This window comes from Diplotaxodon limnothrissa, linkage group LG18 (assembly GCF_057381915.1).
Source record: "Diplotaxodon limnothrissa isolate DT_005_m linkage group LG18, D_limnothrissa_male_GT1.1, whole genome shotgun sequence".
NCBI classification, from domain to species: Eukaryota; Metazoa; Chordata; class Actinopteri; order Cichliformes; family Cichlidae; genus Diplotaxodon; species Diplotaxodon limnothrissa.
The window spans coordinates 11,323,486-11,347,411 of record NC_140613.1 but is presented as its reverse complement, the minus strand read 5'-3'; the positions used below and the strand labels follow the sequence as shown (position 1 = coordinate 11,347,411).

Below are 23,926 nucleotides of genomic sequence, written 5' to 3'. Positions count from 1 at the left end.
GGCACACCAGTAGAAACAACACATACTTGGTGAAAGACATTTTCTCATTGTTCCACTTTCTGAAGACAGTTCCCAGTTTGGGAACTATTCATTCTGATGATATTTCTACATCATTCGGAATGAAGCTGCTGAAAGAGAAGAGATCGTGTCTGAGACTGATTGATGTATCCCCTTTTTTAGGGTTTAACATTGTCTATGCTATTGTACTCAATGGATATAACCCCCCCCCCAATAATTATGAAATGTGAGTGAAGTACTGCAGCTCATCCCACCCACAAGGGAAAGGAAAAATAAAAATGTATCATTACTTTATCTTAGGACCACCATTATCATGAGATGTATTTATTTAAAACATTGTGACTAAATATTATGAGTGGGTAATGACTATTTATTACAAAAGAACATATTCTGTGTGTAGAGTACATTACACTTTAAGTTGCAAGTATTCAGATGACGTGTGAAGTGTATTTACATGTCAATCTATTATGTAAATATAAACAAAATATTATGTCAAAAATGACAAAGAACATTTTCAGTTTTTAAAATAAGCTTTATTTGAATTTTAAAGATTCATTTGAAGTCATATTTCCGGGATTTACAGCTTAGAGTTTGCATGGATAGCGATGAAGGGGTCCTCATCTTTGCCACTGATCGAGAAGGTGGCACGGCCATCACTACCAACACTGACCTGCTTCCCAGTGCATCTGCTTCCTTCCTTCTGACCAGAAATGACATCACAGTAGGTGCCACCAGGCAAGCCTGTGTTCAGGGTGACATTCAGGTCCCTGAAAGCGAAAATAAAGTCGTAAGAGTGCCATAATTAAACTTCATTGCCTTCTTGTATTTATTCTGCTTTCAAGACAAAAAAATAAAATAAAGCAATATAATACCACCTGGGCAAAGGAAGGCATTACATATCTGGTAAAAAAAAAAAAAAAGAAAGAAAAGAAAACATAAATAAAAAGGGATGCAGTTCATTTTTCTCATTCTCTGTTGAGAGAGTTTTACTGACTCAGCAGTCCAATCTGCTACCAAAATAATACAGTGCTGGTGTGGAGTAACAGCAAAAGTGTACTTTAAAGACATTTCATTTCCAGATGTCTTTTGTGGATAATATGATAATTCTATAGATCCTATAATAATAATTATATAATAACTAAAAATTATATAATAATACTTATTATTAATATTATTATTATTATTATTATTGTAGTAGTAGTGTAGTAGTTGTTGTAGTAGTTTTTATTTATTTTTATATATAATTAATAGTGCTCTTTATGAAACAGAGTTCCATTTCTAATAAAATAAATAAAGGCTTGAAAAACTACAGACATTTTTGAACTAAGCTTTTTTAAATTACACACACACAAACAAAGAGAACATAATCCTTACCAGTTCTCATTGTTAAAAACGATGAAACCACGGTTACCACGCCCAAAGGCAACCTGGTTGCCCTGGTTGTCCCACCAGTTGGAGTGAGGCTGTCCATTGACCACATTACGGAAAGTGACCATGTTACTAAATAGGAGAAAGGACAAATTACAATCATAATACATGATATCTACAGTTTTGATGGTCTAGCTGACAAAGCAGAACAATGTGAATTTGCATAAGGTCAGTGTGCTTTCTCCTGATTTCTGTGGACTTACGTGATCTGACGCCATCTATGCTCACAAACCCATCCATTCCCACAGGTCTGGTCAGAGTTGATAGTAACAGGCTTGGTTGACCCATCACCATTGCTGGGGGGTCCAATCCAGTCATTCTTATCCTATTATACAAGCATTAATGAACGCATTCAACAAAAAAGCATCTAATACACACTAGATATTGCATTATACTTGTGAACATACTTGTCCGTTTACAATGTTGCGGTCCCACCGATAGCTAGACATGACCCTGGTTACACCGTAAGGGTGGGCAAGCATGTAAGCAACAGCCATCTTGTAGAGCCTGGGGTCCCAGAATGTAAGGATGGATGCACCGCCAGCACCATGGCCTCTTTGGTTATCATGGTTGTCAGTGAAGACGAGAGCATTCCCGTTAGCCATGAAACCCCATCCTTCTCCCCAGTTCCTAAATACAGCAAAGAAAAAAGAAATGTATTTTATTATAGTTGATCTTTACTAAGTCTGTGTTCAGACCAGTACTTAAGATAGAGTTTGCACTGGTTGCTCTAACCACACTTAAGCCTAATTTTTGCAGTGCTATTGCAAAGCAATGTGGTATCTTGATAATTTGCTACATTTGATTAGGAGCAGCCATGGAGGATCAAACAACAAAAGAAGTGAAAAAGACATGCCAAGCATTCTAATCTGATAAGAAGAAAAGAATTCAACTAGGAATTACATAGATCATTGTCCAATGGACTTGTGTACTTCAGAAAGAAAAAGACATGGGGAAAAGTAATCAAGGTAAAGCAAAAAATAAAATAAAAGTGGTGTTGGGGTGAGTGCCAATGATTAATATAACAAGTATTTATTGATATTTATGGCCATGATTCACTACATGACTTCACTGGGTTCATCGGCAAGCCAGCCAGCTGATGGGTTATGGTCTGACATTAACTGAGAGTCCATTAATACTTGAAATGGATGTATCCTGCACATGGTAAAGCAAAATTTCCCTCCTGTAAAATTCTGCTCCTCAAAAAGTCAACATATGATGGATGTGCATTTGACTTTAACTTAACTTAAAATGCAACCAAATTGGCTGGCCCCTGCACATTTATAGTAGTTTCTATGAGTTTGTTTTTCCTTTACAAAGAGCATTGTTAAGAATGACATATCTCTGTTATATCTAAAAAAAACAAAAAAGAGAAAAAAAACTTTTTTATTAAATTGTGTAATATTTTCCTTAGCTATACCAGTAGAAGCAACACATACTTAGTGTAGGAAAGCTTCTGGTTGTTCCACTTTCTGAAGACCTCTCCCAGTTTGGCACCATATTTAAACTCAGTCACTCTTCCAAGGCTGACATATTCATTGGATGAAATAGCCTCACCTCCCAGATCAATAACCTAGAGCGAAAAGAAAAAACTGATACTATAGTCTGAAAAGTGAGAAGGGTTTAATAAGTAGTACTAAATTATCTAATGATGTTATTGCAAGAACTGTATATGTTTCAAACCGTCACATATTTTAGTAAAGAAAAAAGAAAGAAAGAACAATGCCAGATGATGGCATCTATTTGTACAGATTCTTATTTTGTGCAGTGCTGCTGCAGTTTAGGCAGACTCACCTGAGTGGCATCCCCAATTACCCCTCACCGGTTTAAAGTGTGGGCTAACTCCTGCATTATTGTTGTAGTTGGTATGTGTTCAGCTGGCAACTGGAAAGCTGCAGCTGTGTGTGTTTGCAACAGCCAGCAGCAACTTGAGTGTTAATATCGAGATGCTGAAAAGCATGTGAACATCATCGGGTCTGCATTGGTTATGTTACAGTGGTGCCAAAACCCAGGACTGGGCCAGCAAGGGAAGAAGCTGCCCAAATGGCAGCCGAGCTGGTGGCCACGCAATGGGGGCAGACGGCGGTGGGAAGAACTGCAGGACCAGGTGTTGGTCCCTGGTCAACACCGCCGCCAGCCCTATCCACGACCCGTGACGGCATGGGAACGGAGGTCCGGACTGTTCCAGCGCCCGTTCAGGCCCCCAGGGTGAGGCCAGCCAGGACACAGCCTGCCTCCGCACCCGTCACCATTCCTTGGGAGAGAGCGGCAGGTGCCTTGCTGTGGCCTGCACCTGTTCCTGCTCCCCGGAAGAGAGCCACCGAGCAACCACCGGCTCACGCACCTGGAGGTGCGCGAGGGTCCTGCTATGCCTGTGATCATCTGTGCTGGCTGGTCCACACCAGAGGCCAGCACACTGGCTGGACCTGTCCTATCTCCACTAGAGGCGAGCGCGTGGTTAGGTCCCGCATGTATTCCGCCTGTCGAGCTGCCAGTGAGCCTTGGCTCGTAGCTGCCGCCACTTGCCATATGGGTGGTCCCCAGACCATCTCCAGGGCCATCGCTGGACATACGAGCGCAGCCCTCAGACCCACCTTGTCACCTCTCCCACTGAATACGCGGGCGGCCAATTGAATGGACACCTCCCTGTCGCTGGGGCAGGGGCAGCGGTCCAGGCTGATTCCCCCTCCCACTCACAGGGGTCTGCGGTGCCACTGCAGGGGAGGTGGATGCACCTGATCATGCCTTGCTGGCTTAAAGTGTGGGCTAACTCCTGCGTTATTGCTGTTGTTGGTATGTGTTTGGCTGGCAACTGGAAAGCTGCCATCACCAGTGTGAATGGGTGGACGACTGAATGCAGTGTAAAGCGCTTTGGGGTCCATAAGGACTAAGTAAAGCGCTATACAAATACAGGCCATTTACCATGTTACAGTGCTATTCTGGTCTCTGCAAAACAATAATTACATTAATGTTTCCTGTCCTGCAAGATAAAATATGAACCAAGATCTGTTCTACATTTCAGTCACATATAAAGGACATGTAAACTCTAAGACTTATCAAATCCTACGATTTCATGAAAACTGAAAAACATGCTTAAGTATTTATTTATTTCACCAAAATGTTTTTTTTTTAAACTTACCTCCTGATAGATGAAAGGTCTGGAGCCACTGGGGAACCACTGGGTGTTAAGGTTTTTCAGACGACCATAGACAACGCTCAGATCACCAGGCCACATGTGCTTGCAGGCATCCACTCTGAATCCAGCCACACCCATGTTAATCAGCTTGTTCATGAACTCGGCCACTTTGCCCCTAACATAGTCTTTCTCCAGGGCAAGATCCAGCAGACCCACCAGACGGCAGTCACGTACCTACAGCAGTTCATATTTATTCAGATTGTGGAGCTAAGAAGCAAGACATTGTACACTGTGCTGGAATTGATATGTTTCTACTATAGTATTCTCAATTAGAACGTTTAGCGAAATCAATGTAGTCATTCTAAAAGAAAGATGAGAAGGTAGAGACAAATGTCTCTTCTCTAACTAAAGATGACTTTTTTTTCCAACTTTGCCTGTTTTGAAAATTTAGTTCAAATTAGGAAATTCAATGAACAACAAGGAATATGCTCTGGTTGTGTTTAGCATCTGAAAGTATAGACTATATTATTAGAATATTTGGTAATAGAAAAATCAAGTATAAAATATATGCTTTAAAATTTCGCAATTTATTTGATCTTAATAAGATTTGCTATTTCAAAACAGCATGTTTAATAAACTAAAGCTTCAGTCTTCCTGGTGTTGTTTACTCCCTTTTTCTAAAAAAAAAACAAAAAGTCAGTAATGACTAAAATTAAAATGCTATCATAACCGTATGTGTATTTTAAGGCTTATCTTACAAATACATTTTTAAAAATGTATCATTTTTTTCATGCTATTGTTTTCCTTGGTCTTGTCATGTGAAAAGTCAGACAACAGGGATATTATTTGCTGTTTATATAATTACATAGACAACAAAAAATTTGGATCCCCTACAATGGTCAGGTCCTACTCGTTTATATAATTATTATTATTTTTGTAAGGTGATTGCCAAGCAATGTGATGGCATCATAATAATCATAAATTATTATATTCATGTTTTTATTGACACAATTAAGATGCTAAATTGTTCATTTTAGCCTGTTAAAGGTAACTGCTAGACAACATAATTACGTCTAAAAAATTGTCTAAAAAATTAAATTAAAGAAAAATTCAAGAGTTTAAGATGTATCAGTGTATATAATTTACTTCCTCCTCTCCTGATTCTGTAGGTAGACTTTGCCAACAGTCAAAAAAGGAATTTGGTGTAAAACAGCCAGAAAGGTCAAAATAATAGAAATCAGTATGAAGAGCTTAAGTCAATGTTTAAATGAGTAAACTTTTAAAATAAAGTTTGACTTGTCTGTGTGACATTTCTTACCTGATATATATCACCATAGTTCTCAATTTCACCACTCCCAGTCTTGCATTTATTGTCATTGAAGTCCAAGTTAGAATACGGGACACTGGGGAAGTCTTCTTTGCCAGCATCAAACCAGCTTCCACATGAAGAGTGGGTTCCTGCTCCGCCACCAGATCCACACATGTGGTTGATAACAGCATCCACATAGATGTTAACCTGTTAGTTAACATAACTAGGTCAGTTTTATTCATTTTCTTTGCATGGTCATTTCAAATCATGCTAATTCGTTAAATTGTTGATCTTCATGAATTTATTCTAGCCCACCAGGTACTGTGTCTATAATGTTGTTCTAAAATTCTCATAAAAGGAATCTGGTATTAACTTGTTGTCAAATGACGTCTGTCAAATGAAGAAGTCTGAAATACCTAACATTAAATGTCAACTGTAATTTAGTTTACCCCAACATTGTTGCAGCGGGAGATCATGTCTTTCAGTTCTGCCTCACTGCCAGATCTTGAGCAGAGTTTGTAGCTGATTGGCTGGTATCTCTGCCACCAGGGCCTGAAGGGATTGTTCACCAGAATGTGTTCATTTGGAGGAGAGATCTGAGGAGCGCAAAGGAGAAAAAACAACAACAAGTGTTGTTGTTATTTGGCGCTACAGTCAGGACTTCCTTGCAAAAAAAAAAAATTCTCAGTGCTAGTGAGTCAAAACATTAGTAAAAGATAGTTTAGATGTCATTCTAATGAGAAAGTAAAAAGCATAGTTTGATAATATTGATAATAGTTTTGATAATAATAGCAAAAATAAACACACACAGACACATAACACACACGTGTCTGTGTATGAAACAGGAAAAGAAAGGATTGTCCAATGTGTCCCTTAATGCTCAGCTATACAGACCTGAACTCCGCCAAAGCCTTTGGGACCCAAGAAGCGTTCACACTCTTGAGCAATGTCAGCCCAACGCCATTCAAACAGGTGGACGATGGCAGTCCTTCCATTCTTAAATTGGGGGTTGTGCTGGGCAAGGCCAAGCCCGAACAGAGCCACCAAGACAAACAACTTCATGCTTTTGATCGATGAGAAAACCAAAAGCAGTCACACTCTGCCGCAGTGTTTTCAAAGTATTTATACTCACTTTTTCCTCTGCTGAACCAATGAGAGAATGGCATATATCATTGGGTGTGGAAACCAAACAGGTGCATTTTTATCACACTTTCTTGCTTTTGTAAAACAAGCAAAAAGGGGGAAAATCCTTGAGGCAAGATTAGAAAGGCAAACATAAGGTACATAATATCCAACCATCCACCCATTTTTTTCCACTTATCTAAGTCAGGGTCAGAGGAGGTGCTGGAGCCTGTAGAGTGGGGGGCAGAGTATGTCATGAACATGTCACAAGTCTGTCACAGACAGACAAACATTAATGATCACATTCACATATGGTCATTTTAGAACTGCCAGTTAACCTACCCCCATCGTCATATTATGACATTGCTCAGCACGAACTTAATCATGCCTCAAAAGAAACACTTTTTTCTTTGCTTTATCTTGTGTTGTTATTGTTTTTATTTTGGTTTTCTTGTTCATGTATGTGTGTGTGTGTATGTGTGTGTCTTGTGATAGCAGTCATTTGTGGGAAAGTGAATCACTCTGAGCACTATTTACTCTGGGGTTTAAAAGTGGAAAAGTAAACAGGGATAATAGCGCCACTGTCCTTGAAAATTCGATAGATATGTTTAGCTGTGTTCAGCAGGAAAAATAGCAGACTGTGTTTTGCTCACATCCCCTTTTAAAAGGAATGAAAATGTATGAATTTTACTATGAAAATCAAATCAAATCAAATCAAATCAAATCACTTTTTATTGTCACATCACATGTGCAGGCACACTGGCACAGCACATGCGAGTGAAATTCTTGTGTGCGAGCCCCACAAGCAACAGAGATGTGCAAACACAACAACACAAACGAGCAAAATACAAGAATGGCCAACCTGAAACTAATAAATATATGTACAATATATAATAGTGTATGCATTTCTGGATGTGTATACTAAATATTTTCCTACGTGTGTGTGTGTGTGTGTGTGTGTGTGTGTGTGTGTGTGTGTGTGTGCATACACATTTTTACAAATTAAATAGTAAAAAAATAAAATAAAATAATAATAATAATAATAAAATATATAAAATATACAGAGTTGAATATGTGCAAAACAAGTGGCATTTATATACAGTGTGGAGTGCATAATGTTGAAAATTAGAAGAGTACTTTGCTTTTCTCAAAAAATTAAGAAAAATATAATATTTAAAGATGAATATTACTCAGTAGTTGTGATGTTTTATCAAAAAATACTTTGATGCCATCTGTAAAACAGTCAGATTAAATGTAGATGAGGTAAGGTAGCAGTACCATTTTTAAGTAGATACTTCAAACATTTATGCATATATACGCTATTGTAAAACTTAGTGCAAAAATAGTTTTTGATTATTTTTTTTTAGTATTTGTTCACCCAGTTCAGTAACCATGCTGCATACGGAAATCGAATTTTACTTACAAATCTGGAATCTTGGGATGAAGCAAAAAAAAAAGCACAGAAAGGGTTTTTTGGTAATAAAATACTATGACTGTCCTTGACAGTTTGATATTATTAGTATTTAGCAGGAAAATTAATGTGGAGTCACGTTTGAGATCAAGCAAATAAAAAGCAGTGTGTGTGTGTGTGTGTGTGTGTGTGTGTGTGTGCGTGCGTGCGTGTGTGTGTGTGTGTGTGCGTGTGTGTGTGTGTGTGTGTTGATTTCCAAATGTGACTAACGTGCACTTCAAATATAGCCACAGCATTATAGCCCATTAAAGATTTTTTTTAACCACTTATTCTAGCTCAAGTGATTTTGTGAGATTTATCTTGCATTTGCTAAAATATGGTGACAAAGAAATTGTATTTTTAAAACTTCGATTTTTCTTCACTCAGGTCAATAACCAGATGTCATATCCACAAATTTAATTTTGGTTTTCAATCTGGAATCTCTTTCGGGATCAAGCAAATAAAAAGCGCAGAAAGGTGTGTGGAAAGGTGAATGGAAAATGCAGATTGGTAGAATTGCCTAGATATACAGTAAGTTTTCCACAGTAACAAAGTGTTTTACAAACTCAACAGTCTTATCTGAAGGAGTTACCAATAGAGTGTGGTTTCTTTGGGAGTAACAGCAAAACTGCAGTTTGTGGCATTTGCAGATGTCTTTTTTGCATTATATAGTAGCAATAATAATAAAATACAGTTAATAGTGCTCTTTGTGAAACAGTTTTCACTTTCTGAGTAATGAAAAACTAAATGCTTAAAAATATAGATGTTTTTCTTTTTACACTTTTTCATAATTGTAGAATAAGTTTGATTTGGAAATTGTTTGTCTTTTTGGTAGATTATCTGCATATCAACTATATTTTGATATATTCTCAAACAGTCTTCTTCTAAGACATTTAAGCAATTGCTTTATTTAGATGGGTGAAATTATTTTTATTGTAAAGCAGTAAAATATTCGGAAGCAGTCAGACACAAAGTCCTTAGAGAAGAAAATCCTTATCAGTCATCAATGTTAAAAATTATAAAACCACCTTTTCCTCATCCAAAGGTTGCTCTGGTTGTTCCATCAGTTGGAATGAGGCTGTCCATTAACTACATTACATAAAATGTTAGACAGGGGGATAGGACAAATTGCAAACATAACACATGATATCTGTAGCTTTAATAATTCAGCTGACACATGAAGAACTCTGATTTTAATTTGGATAAAATCAGCATGTTTTCTCTTGATTTCTGAGGACAGCATCTATGCTCATGAAAATCATTTTAAAAAATTGTTAAAATCATTAAATGGCAGCTGTAATTTAGTTTACCCCAATGTTTTTACATCAGGTGATCACGTCTTTCAGTTCTGTCTCACTGCCAGAGCCTGAGCAGAGCTTGTAGCTGATTGGCTGGTATCTCTGCCACCAGGGCCTGGAGGGATTGTTCACCAGAATGTGTTCATTTGGAGGAGAGATCTGAGGAGCACACAGGGAAAAATAAATACTGATTCTACTATTAGGGGGAAATCAAGTTAGTTTACAGAATTTACTATAAAAAGTGCTTTGGGCTTTTCGTTTTAAAAGTTTGGAAATGGTAACCTTGGCTATGTGACTTAACATTGTCCTTAAGGTATAAGTTTTAACTTAAAGACAAAGAATGTTTTTAAAGACTTTTAAATACTTTTTCTCTTGTGACAGTCAGCATTTTTTTTAAATAGAAGTCAGTATTAGTGAGTCAAAACATTAGTAAAAGTGAAAAGAGTTAGTATACTTATAGTTAAACATAATTTCTTAGAATACTGAATGAGCAGTGTGATTAGATTTACATATTAAGTAAGTCCTGTAAATGTCATGCCAGAGGCAACACTGCCAGCATCTCCAATGGTAGGTTGCATTTTATTTTCTTATTTATATATACTTAGACACTGACGATTAGGGATGGGTATTGATAAGATTTTAACGATTCCGATTCCATTTTCGATTCTGTTTAACGATTCGATTCTTTATCGATTCTCTTATCGATTCTTTTTTTTTTTTTTTAAAAAGGAGAACACTAAGGTCGATTAGCTCAGAGCTTTGTTTTATATCTTCTCTTTGAACAAGATAGAAATTTAGGAGTAACATGGCCTTACAAACCCAACAGTGAGATCTTGAGAGATCCAGCCTACGGCTCTTCAATGGGGTGTCACAGGGTCCCCAGGAAAAAAAATTGTAAATGTAAAATAATAAAATAAATATTCTTGTGAGACATATCACATATTGACGGGGTCGGGTTATGTTAAAAAGTATAAATTGTTATACTTTGTTCATTGGTTCAAAGGTACCCCACACTTCTTTTTTTGTTTGCTTGTTTGTTCTGTTGTATTTTTCATTTGAACTGTTACTCTGCCAGAGTACTCATATTTACAAGATGGCATTGAACGCCCCATTGGTGTATCAGGAAAACTATTTTGTACGTATGTTCCTTGAAGGGGATTGAAGTCGTTCTTTTTTCCACCGCAGCGAAGGGCTAGGAGTAGGAGAGGAGCTGCTGTATGTTTTTGTTATCGAATCGATCTGATTGTGAAATAAAGCATATGCAGTGAGAAAGCAACTCCAGGAGTCATCCCTGCCTTAAAGCTGCAACATTCTTCTGTAGCAATAACAAAGTATAACATAAATTGTTCTGTGGCAATTACACAAGAATATCCAGTAATGTCCCTGCCCACAATTAAACACATTCACTTACCAAAAATCGGGGGCATCTGCTGTGGCAAATGGGTGCAAGCCTTTTACCACAAACTTAGACACTGCTCGGTGACATTAGTCTATCCTGGCCTGAAAGGAGACGCTACCGGTAGACTGCAGCGAGAACTGCCAGCATCTGAGCCAGACTCTGTCTGTCTCTCTCATCATGGTCACCTACATGTACAGTAATGGCAGGTCTTGTAATAAGGCAGATTGCGCTAACATAATATGCACTGTTAGTTGATTATTTACCTGCCGCATTAACGGGAGAGGACGTGCAAACGTTAGCGCTGCTGCTGGGTTGAGAGTCACGAGTCCGGAGCGGAATTAAAAACGCGTGTCATCGCGTGTTTTGTGAGCAAATGCTTTTGCATATTCGTAGTGTTTCCTCCCTTAAATGAAATATCTACTTTGCAAGTTGCCCTGTTGTCATCGGTTCTCATAAAGTATAATCAAACTTTTGAGCGTTTGAGCCGCTTAGGCGCCGTGTTTCCTGCCAGGTAAATGACGCTCCGCAACGTGGTGACGTCATTCGGGGCGACTGGAATCGATAAAGGAATTGAAACAGTGGGAACCGGTTCTCAACAAGAACCGGTTTTCGATACCCATCCCTACTGACGATGCAAATATTATTTAAATCTGCGAACAACAAATTAAAAATTACTATAAAATCACTTGACTCACCTTTTTCTACCCATCCTTGAGTCATCACACTGGGCTTCTCTGAGAAGTCAGAAATTTAGCAAGCATAACCTTTATCCATTAAAATGTATTTTATGTATAAACAATAAATATATTTTAGCATTAACAATAGCCAGCATACTGATGGATTAACTATTAGAGAAACAATTAACAGACACAAACACATAACATACACATTTATGTGTGTGACAAAGGAAATGAATTTTTAAAAGCTTCTTTTTCAGTCGCTTCAATATGCCATATACACAAATTAAATTTTGATTACCAATCTGGAATCTCTTTCTGGATCAAGAAAGTAAAAAGCCCAGATAGGTATAGGTTGTATTTGTGTGTGTGTGTGTGTGTGTTGTGGCAGATATTTGTGGGAAACAAATCACACTGTGCACTATTTACTTTGAGTTTAAAACGTGGAAAAGTAAACATCTGAGTAATAGCTTCACTGTCCTTGACAATTTAGTAAACTTATTTAGCTGTGTTCAAATAGCAGGTTGCATTATGTTCACATCTTCTTTTTATATAAAATCTAACTGTATGGATTAAAATAGAAGAGTGTCTTATATTTCTCACACACAAAAAATATATAATATTAAAGAGGAATTTTGTGACCGTACTTTAAAGGTGCAGCTTGGAACTTAAGTCTCTGTATCCACAATATAAATTATTATTTTCAATAGTTTTCATGTTTTATCAGAAAACACTTTCATGCCATCTGTAAAATAGTCACATTAGACAAAGATGAGGCATGTCAGCCCTGACATGAAGATGGAGGCTTGAATGGAGCATGAGTGATGTGTGGGGGAGAGGTGGTTTGCAGGAAGGCAACTGCATGGAAGAATGACAGATGTGCAGTGAGATTTAAAGTATGCCAGGTGAAGGCTGATTGGCCTGAAGAAGGCCAATGATTGGACTAGACCCATGATGTCACAATCAGCTTGACAGCATGGGAAAGTGGAAGTGATGCTTGGGAAGTAGACAGATGAGTGACTACAGATCTCCCTTATTAACCTTACACATTATGCACAGGAAGTTACATGGTGTGTAATAGTGTCACTTTCGCTAAAATGTGATAGAGTTATTTAGTTGTGTCTAGCAGGAAAATAGCAGGTTGTAATTTTCTCACAACCCAGTGTCTGAATTTATGTGTGATAATTAGCACAGTGGCCGTGTTTCCAGCTTCCTAACTATAAATTTAAAATATTGTTGTATGTAAACTTTTTCGTTTCTCGCAAAGAAAAAATGAAAAAATTTAAATGTAAACCGCGAATAAATGGTGATCACACTTTAAGGGTTCAGACTAATAGCACTGTCAATAGTACTAACAATACTTTCATCCCTGAGGCAATATAGGCTACTAAAAATCTCAGATGAGTTTGGACTCGTGGACTCGACTTTGTCGGGCCACAGTAAAGTTATGGATAGAGTGCTGAATCTCCTTGATCAAATAATATGAGCAGGTCAAAAATTATGAAAAAATATATATATATATATATATATAAAAATAATCTTCATTTGAATTTTAAAGATTTATTTGAAGAAATAATGGCTTTACAGCTTAGAATCAGCATGAATAGCGATGAGGGGGTCCTCATCTTTGCTGCTTATCCAGAAGTGGGCACGGCCATCACTGCCTTCAGTGACCTGCTTCCCAGTGCATCTGCTTCCTTCCTTCTGACCAGAAATGATGTCACAGTAGGTGCCACCAGCCATGCCTGTGTTCAGGATGACATCCAGATCCCTGAGATGAAAAATAAAGATCAACCACATGTTAAAGCCACAACACTGCCACAATTAAACTGCAATCCCATCTTATTTTTAATTCTGTTTGCTACAAACGTAAAGCATTAAAATAACATGTTGGCAAACAAAGGCAATACTTATTTGGCAAGAAAAATAAAAAGAGAGAGAGATACAGTTATTAGCTCTATTTTGATATGTGCCTGCTTCTAAGATATTTAAGCAACTGCTTTATTTAGATTGGTGAAGTTATTTTTATTGTAAAACAATATTGTATTCGGCAGCAAACACACACAAACAAGGAGAACATAACCCTTACCAGTCCTCATTGTTAAAAACGATGAAACCACGATTACCACATTACGGAAAATGACCATGTTATTAAATAGAAGATAGGACAAATTACAGTCATAAAACGTGCTGTTCACAGTTTGTATGATCCAGATGACAAAGCAGAACTTTATGATTTTAATTTGGATAAGGTCAGTGTGCTTTACAAAACATGGGTTTGTATTTATGGAAGGGGGTGTTACGGCCCTAGCAGGACCTACTCCTGAAGTTGCATGTGTGGGCGTGTCCTATCGTCTCTCCTGCTACCTTTTTCTTTTGAACAGCTGACTCCCATCAGCATTTAAAGGTATTTACGGCCAGAGAAGGATGAGCTCTGGTGCCACAGAGCCATGTTGGAGGTTGCAGCTAGTGAGCTGTGTGTGTGTGTGTGTGTGTTTGGTGGTTTCAGGTAGTGAGCTGTATTTTGTGATTGTTTGCTCCTCGGTAGAGAGGAATTTGTTTGGTTACTAATCTCTTTTTGACGTACTTTTCAGTTTACTGACCAATGCTTGAGTTTTGTTTTGTTTCTTTAAATGATGATGGTAGCTTGTCCGTCTCTTTATTTGAGTTATTAATAGAAGCTTTAATAAAACTCTGTAATTTAACCATTTTGCCTCTCTGTCTCTTTTATCTGACCCAGACACTTTTTGTTATTTTCCCTAATCGCCTGGACCGTTTTGAGGGGAACGTAACAATGACATATTGTACACATCATATACAATACTTGATTTACGCACACTAGTAGAAATAACACATACTTAGTGTAGGAAATCTTCTCGTTGTTCCACTTTCTGAAGACAGTTCCCAGTTTGGCAACATATTTACACTCAGTCACTCTTCCAAGGCCGACGTACTCATTAACTGTAATGGGCTCACCTATCAATAACCTAGAATGAAAAGATCAAAATTCCTACCATAAAAAGCTGATTCACTACTACATTCGTACCATCCAGTGGCTGTAAACTAGGAAGGTTTTAAATAAATCAAATCACTTTCCTGTTTGATGCTGATTCTGATGATATTTCTACATCATTCGGAATGAAGCTGCTGAAAGAGAAGAGATCGTGTCTGAGACTGATTGATGTATCCCCTTTTTTAGGGTTTAACATTGTCTATGCTATTGTACTCAATGGATATAACCCCCCCCCCAATAATTATGAAATGTGAGTGAAGTACTGCAGCTCATCCCACCCACAAGGGAAAGGAAAAATAAAAATGTATCATTACTTTATCTTAGGACCACCATTATCATGAGATGTATTTATTTAAAACATTGTGACTAAATATTATGAGTGGGTAATGACTATTTATTACAAAAGAACATATTCTGTGTGTAGAGTACATTACACTTTAAGTTGCAAGTATTCAGATGACGTGTGAAGTGTATTTACATGTCAATCTATTATGTAAATATAAACAAAATATTATGTCAAAAATGACAAAGAACATTTTCAGTTTTTAAAATAAGCTTTATTTGAATTTTAAAGATTCATTTGAAGTCATATTTCCGGGATTTACAGCTTAGAGTTTGCATGGATAGCGATGAAGGGGTCCTCATCTTTGCCACTGATCGAGAAGGTGGCACGGCCATCACTACCAACACTGACCTGCTTCCCAGTGCATCTGCTTCCTTCCTTCTGACCAGAAATGACATCACAGTAGGTGCCACCAGGCAAGCCTGTGTTCAGGGTGACATTCAGGTCCCTGAAAGCGAAAATAAAGTCGTAAGAGTGCCATAATTAAACTTCATTGCCTTCTTGTATTTATTCTGCTTTCAAGACAAAAAAATAAAATAAAGCAATATAATACCACCTGGGCAAAGGAAGGCATTACATATCTGGTAAAAAAAAAAAAAAGGAAAGAAAAGAAAACATAAATAAAAAGGGATGCAGTTCATTTTTCTCATTCTCTGTTGAGAGAGTTTTACTGACTCAGCAGTCCAATCTGCTACCAAAATAATACAGTGCTGGTGTGGAGTAACAGCAAAAGTGTACTTTAAAGACATTTCATTTCCAGATGTCTTTTGTGGATAATATGATAATTCTATAGATCCTATAATAATAATTATATAATAACTAAAAATTATATAATAATACTTATTATTAATATTATTATTATTATTATTATTGTAGTAGTAGTGTAGTAGTTGTTGTAGTAGTTTTTATTTATTTTTATATATAATTAATAGTGCTCTTTATGAAACAGAGTTCCATTTCTAATAAAATAAATAAAGGCTTGAAAAACTACAGACATTTTTGAACTAAGCTTTTTTAAATTACACACACACAAACAAAGAGAACATAATCCTTACCAGTTCTCATTGTTAAAAACGATGAAACCACGGTTACCACGCCCAAAGGCAACCTGGTTGCCCTGGTTGTCCCACCAGTTGGAGTGAGGCTGTCCATTGACCACATTACGGAAAGTGACCATGTTACTAAATAGGAGAAAGGACAAATTACAATCATAATACATGATATCTATAGTTTTGATGGTCTAGCTGACAAAGCAGAACAATGTGAATTTGCATAAGGTCAGTGTGCTTTCTCCTGATTTCTGTGGACTTACGTGATCTGACGCCATCTATGCTCACAAACCCATCCATTCCCACAGGTCTGGTCAGAGTTGATAGTAACAGGCTTGGTTGACCCATCACCATTGCTGGGGGGTCCAATCCAGTCATTCTTATCCTATTATACAAGCATTAATGAACGCATTCAACAAAAAAGCATCTAATACACACTAGATATTGCATTATACTTGTGAACATACTTGTCCGTTTACAATGTTGCGGTCCCACCGATAGCTAGACATGACCCTGGTTACACCGTAAGGGTGGGCAAGCATGTAAGCAACAGCCATCTTGTAGAGCCTGGGGTCCCAGAATGTAAGGATGGATGCACCGCCAGCACCATGGCCTCTTTGGTTATCATGGTTGTCAGTGAAGACGAGAGCATTCCCGTTAGCCATGAAACCCCATCCTTCTCCCCAGTTCCTAAATACAGCAAAGAAAAAAGAAATGTATTTTATTATAGTTGATCTTTACTAAGTCTGTGTTCAGACCAGTACTTAAGATAGAGTTTGCACTGGTTGCTCTAACCACACTTAAGCCTAATTTTTGCAGTGCTATTGCAAAGCAATGTGGTATCTTGATAATTTGCTACATTTGATTAGGAGCAGCCATGGAGGATCAAACAACAAAAGAAGTGAAAAAGACATGCCAAGCATTCTAATCTGATAAGAAGAAAAGAATTCAACTAGGAATTACATAGATCATTGTCCAATGGACTTGTGTACTTCAGAAAGAAAAAGACATGGGGAAAAGTAATCAAGGTAAAGCAAAAAATAAAATAAAAGTGGTGTTGGGGTGAGTGCCAATGATTAATATAACAAGTATTTATTGATATTTATGGCCATGATTCACTACATGACTTCACTGGGTTCATCGGCAAGCCAGCCAGCTGATGGGTTATGGTCTGACATTAACTGAGAGTCCATTAATACTTGAAATGGATGTATCCTGCACATGGTAAAGCAAAATTTCCCTCCTGTAAAATTCTGCTCCTCAAAAAGTCAACATATGATGGATGTGCATTTGACTTTAACTTAACTTAAAATGCAACCAAATTGGCTGGCCCCTGCACATTTATAGTAGTTTCTATGAGTTTTTTTTTCCTTTACAAAGAGCATTGTTAAGAATGACATATCTCTGTTATATCTAAAAAAAACAAAAAAGAGAAAAAAAACTTTTTTATTAAATTGTGTAATATTTTCCTTAGCTATACCAGTAGAAGCAACACATACTTAGTGTAGGAAAGCTTCTGGTTGTTCCACTTTCTGAAGACCTCTCCCAGTTTGGCACCATATTTAAACTCAGTCACTCTTCCAAGGCTGACATATTCATTGGCTGAAATAGCCTCACCTCCCAGATCAATAACCTAGAGCGAAAAGAAAAAACTGATACTATAGTCTGAAAAGTGAGAAGGGTTTAATAAGTAGTACTAAATTATCTAATGATGTTATTGCAAGAACTGTATATGTTTCAAACCGTCACATATTTTAGTAAAGAAAAAAGAAAGAAAGAACAATGCCAGATGATGGCATCTATTTGTACAGATTCTTATTTTGTGCAGTGCTGCTGCAGTTTAGGCAGACTCACCTGAGTGGCATCCCCAATTACCCCTCACCGGTTTAAAGTGTGGGCTAACTCCTGCATTATTGTTGTAGTTGGTATGTGTTCAGCTGGCAACTGGAAAGCTGCAGCTGTGTGTGTTTGCAACAGCCAGCAGCAACTTGAGTGTTAATATCGAGATGCTGAAAAGCATGTGAACATCATCGGGTCTGCATTGGTTATGTTACAGTGGTGCCAAAACCCAGGACTGGGCCAGCAAGGGAAGAAGCTGCCCAAATGGCAGCCGAGCTGGTGGCCACGCAATGGGGGCAGACGGCGGTGGGAAGAACTGCAGGACCAGGTGTTGGTCCCTGGTCAACACCGCCGCCAGCCCTATCCACGACCCGTGACGGCATGGGAACGGAGGTCCGGACTGTTCCAGCGCCCGTTCAGGCCCCCAGGGTGAGGCCAGCCAGGACACAGCCTGCCTCCGCACCCGTCACCATTCCTTGGGAGAGAGCGGCAGGTGCCTTGCTGTGGCCTGCACCTGTTCCTGCTCCCCGGAAGAGAGCCACCGAGCAACCACCGGCTCACGCACCTGGAGGTGCGCGAGGGTCCTGCTATGCCTGTGATCATCTGTGCTGGCTGGTCCACACCAGAGGCCAGCACACTGGCTGGACCTGTCCTATCTCCACTAGAGGCGAGCGCGTGGTTAGGTCCCGCGTGTATTCCGCCTGTCGAGCTGCCAGTGAGCCTTGGCTCGTAGCTGCCGCCACTTGCCATATGGGTGGTCCCCAGACCATCTCCAGGGCCATCGCTGGACATACGAGCGCAGCCCTCAGACCCACCTTGTCACCTCTCCCACTGAATACGCGGGCGGCCAATTGAATGGACACCTCCCTGTCGCTGGGGCAGGGGCAGCGGTCCAGGCTGATTCCCCCTCCCACTCACAGGGGTCTGCGGTGCCACTGCAGGGGAGGTGGATGCACCTGATCATGCCTTGCTGGCTTAAAGTGTGGGCTAACTCCTGCGTTATTGCTGTTGTTGGTATGTGTTTGGCTGGCAACTGGAAAGCTGCCATCACCAGTGTGAATGGGTGGACGACTGAATGCAGTGTAAAGCGCTTTGGGGTCCATAAGGACTAAGTAAAGCGCTATACAAATACAGGCCATTTACCATGTTACAGTGCTATTCTGGTCTCTGCAAAACAATAATTACATTAATGTTTCCTGTCCTGCAAGATAAAATATGAACCAAGATCTGTTCTACATTTCAGTCACATATAAAGGACATGTAAACTCTAAGACTTATCAAATCCTACGATTTCATGAAAACTGAAAAACATGCTTAAGTATTTATTTATTTCACCAAAATGTTTTTTTTTTAAACTTACCTCCTGATAGATGAAAGGTCTGGAGCCACTGGGGAACCACTGGGTGTTAAGGTTTTTCAGACGACCATAGACAACGCTCAGATCACCAGGCCACATGTGCTTGCAGGCATCCACTCTGAATCCAGCCACACCCATGTTAATCAGCTTGTTCATGAACTCGGCCACTTTGCCCCTAACATAGTCTTTCTCCAGGGCAAGATCCAGCAGACCCACCAGACGGCAGTCACGTACCTACAGCAGTTCATATTTATTCAGATTGTGGAGCTAAGAAGCAAGACATTGTACACTGTGCTGGAATTGATATGTTTCTACTATAGTATTCTCAATTAGAACGTTTAGCGAAATCAATGTAGTCATTCTAAAAGAAAGATGAGAAGGTAGAGACAAATGTCTCTTCTCTAACTAAAGATGACTTTTTTTTCCAACTTTGCCTGTTTTGAAAATTTAGTTCAAATTAGGAAATTCAATGAACAACAAGGAATATGCTCTGGTTGTGTTTAGCATCTGAAAGTATAGACTATATTATTAGAATATTTGGTAATAGAAAAATCAAGTATAAAATATATGCTTTAAAATTTCGCAATTTATTTGATCTTAATAAGATTTGCTATTTCAAAACAGCATGTTTAATAAACTAAAGCTTCAGTCTTCCTGGTGTTGTTTACTCCCTTTTTCTAAAAAAAAAAACAAAAAGTCAGTAATGACTAAAATTAAAATGCTATCATAACCGTATGTGTATTTTAAGGCTTATCTTACAAATACATTTTTAAAAATGTATCATTTTTTTCATGCTATTGTTTTCCTTGGTCTTGTCATGTGAAAAGTCAGACAACAGGGATATTATTTGCTGTTTATATAATTACATAGACAACAAAAAATTTGGATCCCCTACAATGGTCAGGTCCTACTCGTTTATATAATTATTATTATTTTTGTAAGGTGATTGCCAAGCAATGTGATGGCATCATAATAATCATAAATTATTATATTCATGTTTTTATTGACACAATTAAGATGCTAAATTGTTCATTTTAGCCTGTTAAAGGTAACTGCTAGACAACATAATTACGTCTAAAAAATTGTCTAAAAAATTAAAGAAATTAAAGAAAATTTCAAGAGTTTAAGATGTATCAGTGTATATAATTTACTTCCTCCTCTCCTGATTCTGTAGGTAGACTTTGCCAACAGTCAAAAAAGGAATTTGGTGTAAAACAGCCAGAAAGGTCAAAATAATAGAAATCAGTATGAAGAGCTTAAGTCAATGTTTAAATGAGTAAACTTTTAAAATAAAGTTTGACTTGTCTGTGTGACATTTCTTACCTGATATATATCACCATAGTTCTCAATTTCACCACTCCCAGTCTTGCATTTATTGTCATTGAAGTCCAAGTTAGAATACGGGACACTGGGGAAGTCTTCTTTGCCAGCATCAAACCAGCTTCCACATGAAGAGTGGGTTCCTGCTCCGCCACCAGATCCACACATGTGGTTGATAACAGCATCCACATAGATGTTAACCTGTTAGTTAACATAACTAGGTCAGTTTTATTCATTTTCTTTGCATGGTCATTTCAAATCATGCTAATTCGTTAAATTGTTGATCTTCATGAATTTATTCTAGCCCACCAGGTACTGTGTCTATAATGTTGTTCTAAAATTCTCATAAAAGGAATCTGGTATTAACTTGTTGTCAAATGACGTCTGTCAAATGAAGAAGTCTGAAATACCTAACATTAAATGTCAACTGTAATTTAGTTTACCCCAACATTGTTGCAGCGGGAGATCATGTCTTTCAGTTCTGCCTCACTGCCAGATCTTGAGCAGAGTTTGTAGCTGATTGGCTGGTATCTCTGCCACCAGGGCCTGAAGGGATTGTTCACCAGAATGTGTTCATTTGGAGGAGAGATCTGAGGAGCGCAAAGGAGAAAAAACAACAACAAGTGTTGTTGTTATTTGGCGCTACAGTCAGGACTTCCTTGCAAAAAAAAAAAATTCTCAGTGCTAGTGAGTCAAAACATTAGTAAAAGATAGTTTAGACGTCATTCTAATGAGAAAGTAAAAAGCATAGTTTGATAATATTGATAATAGTTTTGATAATAATAGCAAAAATAAACACACACAGACACATAACACACACGTGTCTGTGTATGAAACAGGAAAAGAAAGGATTGTCCAATGTGTCCCTTAATGCTCAGCTATACAGACCTGAACTCCGCCAAAGCCTTTGGGACCCAAGAAGCGTTCACACTCTTGAGCAATGTCAGCCCAACGCCATTCAAACAGGTGGACGATGGCAGTCCTTCCATTCTTAAATTGGGGGTTGTGCTGGGCAAGGCCAAGCCCGAACAGAGCCACCAAGACGAACAACTTCATGCTTTTGATCGATGAGAAAACCAAAAGCAGTCACACTCTGCCGCAGTGTTTTCAAAGTATTTATACTCACTTTTTCCTCTGCTGAACCAATGAGAGAATGGCATATATCATTGGGTGTGGAAACCAAACAGGTGCATTTTTATCACACTTTCTTGCTTTTGTAAAACAAGCAAAAAGGGGGAAAATCCTTGAGGCAAGATTAGAAAGGCAAACATAAGGTACATAATATCCAACCATCCACCCATTTTTTTCCACTTATCTAAGTCAGGGTCAGAGGAGGTGCTGGAGCCTGTAGAGTGGGGGGCAGAGTATGTCATGAACATGTCACAAGTCTGTCACAGACAGACAAACATTAATGATCACATTCACATATGGTCATTTTAGAACTGCCAGTTAACCTACCCCCATCGTCATATTATGACATTGCTCAGCACGAACTTAATCATGCCTCAAAAGAAACACTTTTTTCTTTGCTTTATCTTGTGTTGTTATTGTTTTTATTTTGGTTTTCTTGTTCATGTATGTGTGTGTGTGTATGTGTGTGTCTTGTGATAGCAGTCATTTGTGGGAAAGTGAATCACTCTGAGCACTATTTACTCTGGGGTTTAAAAGTGGAAAAGTAAACAGGGATAATAGCGCCACTGTCCTTGAAAATTCGATAGATATGTTTAGCTGTGTTCAGCAGGAAAAATAGCAGACTGTGTTTTGCTCACATCCCCTTTTAAAAGGAATGAAAATGTATGAATTTTACTATGAAAATTAGAAGAGTACTTTGCTTTTCTCAAAAAATTAAGAAAAATATAATATTTAAAGATGAATATTACTCAGTAGTTGTGATGTTTTATCAAAAAATACTTTGATGCCATCTGTAAAACAGTCAGATTAAATGTAGATGAGGTAAGGTAGCAGTACCATTTTTAAGTAGATACTTCAAACATTTATGCATATATACGCTATTGTAAAACTTAGTGCAAAAATAGTTTTTGGTTATTTTTTTTTAGTATTTGTTCACCCAGTTCAGTAACCATGCTGCATACGGAAATCGAATTTTACTTACAAATCTGGAATCTTGGGATGAAGCAAAAAAAAAAGCACAGAAAGGGTTTTTTGGTAATAAAATACTATGACTGTCCTTGACAGTTTGATATTATTAGTATTTAGCAGGAAAATTAATGTGGAGTCACGTTTGAGATCAAGCAAATAAAAAGCAGTGTGTGTGTGTGTGTGTGTGTGTGTGTGTGTGCGTGCGTGCGTGTGCGTGTGTGTGTGTGTGTGTGTGTGTGTGTGTGTGCGTGCGTGCGTGTGCGTGTGTGTGTGTGTGTGTGTGTTGATTTCCAAATGTGACTAACGTGCACTTCAAATATAGCCACAGCATTATAGCCCATTAAAGATTTTTTTTAACCACTTATTCTAGCTCAAGTGATTTTGTGAGATTTATCTTGCATTTGCTAAAATATGGTGACAAAGAAATTGTATTTTTAAAACTTCGATTTTTCTTCACTCAGGTCAATAACCAGATGTCATATCCACAAATTTAATTTTGGTTTTCAATCTGGAATCTCTTTCGGGATCAAGCAAATAAAAAGCGCAGAAAGGTGTGTGGAAAGGTGAATGGAAAATGCAGATTGGTAGAATTGCCTAGATATACAGTAAGTTTTCCACAGTAACAAAGTGTTTTACAAACTCAACAGTCTTATCTGAAGGAGTTACCAATAGAGTGTGGTTTCTTTGGGAGTAACAGCAAAACTGCAGTTTGTGGCATTTGCAGATGTCTTTTTTGCATTATATAGTAGCAATAATAATAAAATACAGTTAATAGTGCTCTTTGTGAAACAGTTTTCACTTTCTGAGTAATGAAAAACTAAATGCTTAAAAATATAGATGTTTTTCTTTTTACACTTTTTCATAATTGTAGAATAAGTTTGATTTGGAAATTGTTTGTCTTTTTGGTAGATTATCTGCATATCAACTATATTTTGATATATTCTCAAACAGTCTTCTTCTAAGACATTTAAGCAATTGCTTTATTTAGATGGGTGAAATTATTTTTATTGTAAAGCAGTAAAATATTCGGAAGCAGTCAGACACAAAGTCCTTAGAGAAGAAAATCCT

General features: G+C 37.9%; 2 protein-coding genes across 2 annotated transcripts; both read right to left on the bottom strand.

The window, feature by feature from the left end:
- Positions 1-536: 536 nt before the first annotated feature.
- LOC146613150 (alpha-amylase) lies at positions 537-6,973 on the bottom strand. The gene is made up of 9 exons (XM_085378715.1): positions 6,786-6,973; positions 6,341-6,487; positions 5,901-6,098; positions 4,586-4,816; positions 2,886-3,019; positions 1,854-2,076; positions 1,650-1,771; positions 1,393-1,518; positions 537-785 (listed from the first exon to the last, which is right to left on the bottom strand). Exons 1-9 carry the CDS (start codon positions 6,951-6,953, stop codon positions 596-598), a joined length of 1,539 nt encoding a protein of 512 aa, XP_085234841.1. The 5' UTR covers positions 6,954-6,973; the 3' UTR covers positions 537-595.
- Positions 6,974-15,392: 8,419 nt separating this feature from the next.
- Positions 15,393-21,838, bottom strand: LOC146613149 (alpha-amylase-like). The gene is made up of 9 exons (XM_085376985.1): positions 21,647-21,838; positions 21,202-21,348; positions 20,762-20,959; positions 19,442-19,672; positions 17,742-17,875; positions 16,710-16,932; positions 16,506-16,627; positions 16,249-16,374; positions 15,393-15,641 (listed from the first exon to the last, which is right to left on the bottom strand). Exons 1-9 carry the CDS (start codon positions 21,812-21,814, stop codon positions 15,452-15,454), a joined length of 1,539 nt encoding a protein of 512 aa, XP_085233111.1. The 5' UTR covers positions 21,815-21,838; the 3' UTR covers positions 15,393-15,451.
- Between the last annotated feature and the right edge of the window lie 2,088 nt (positions 21,839-23,926).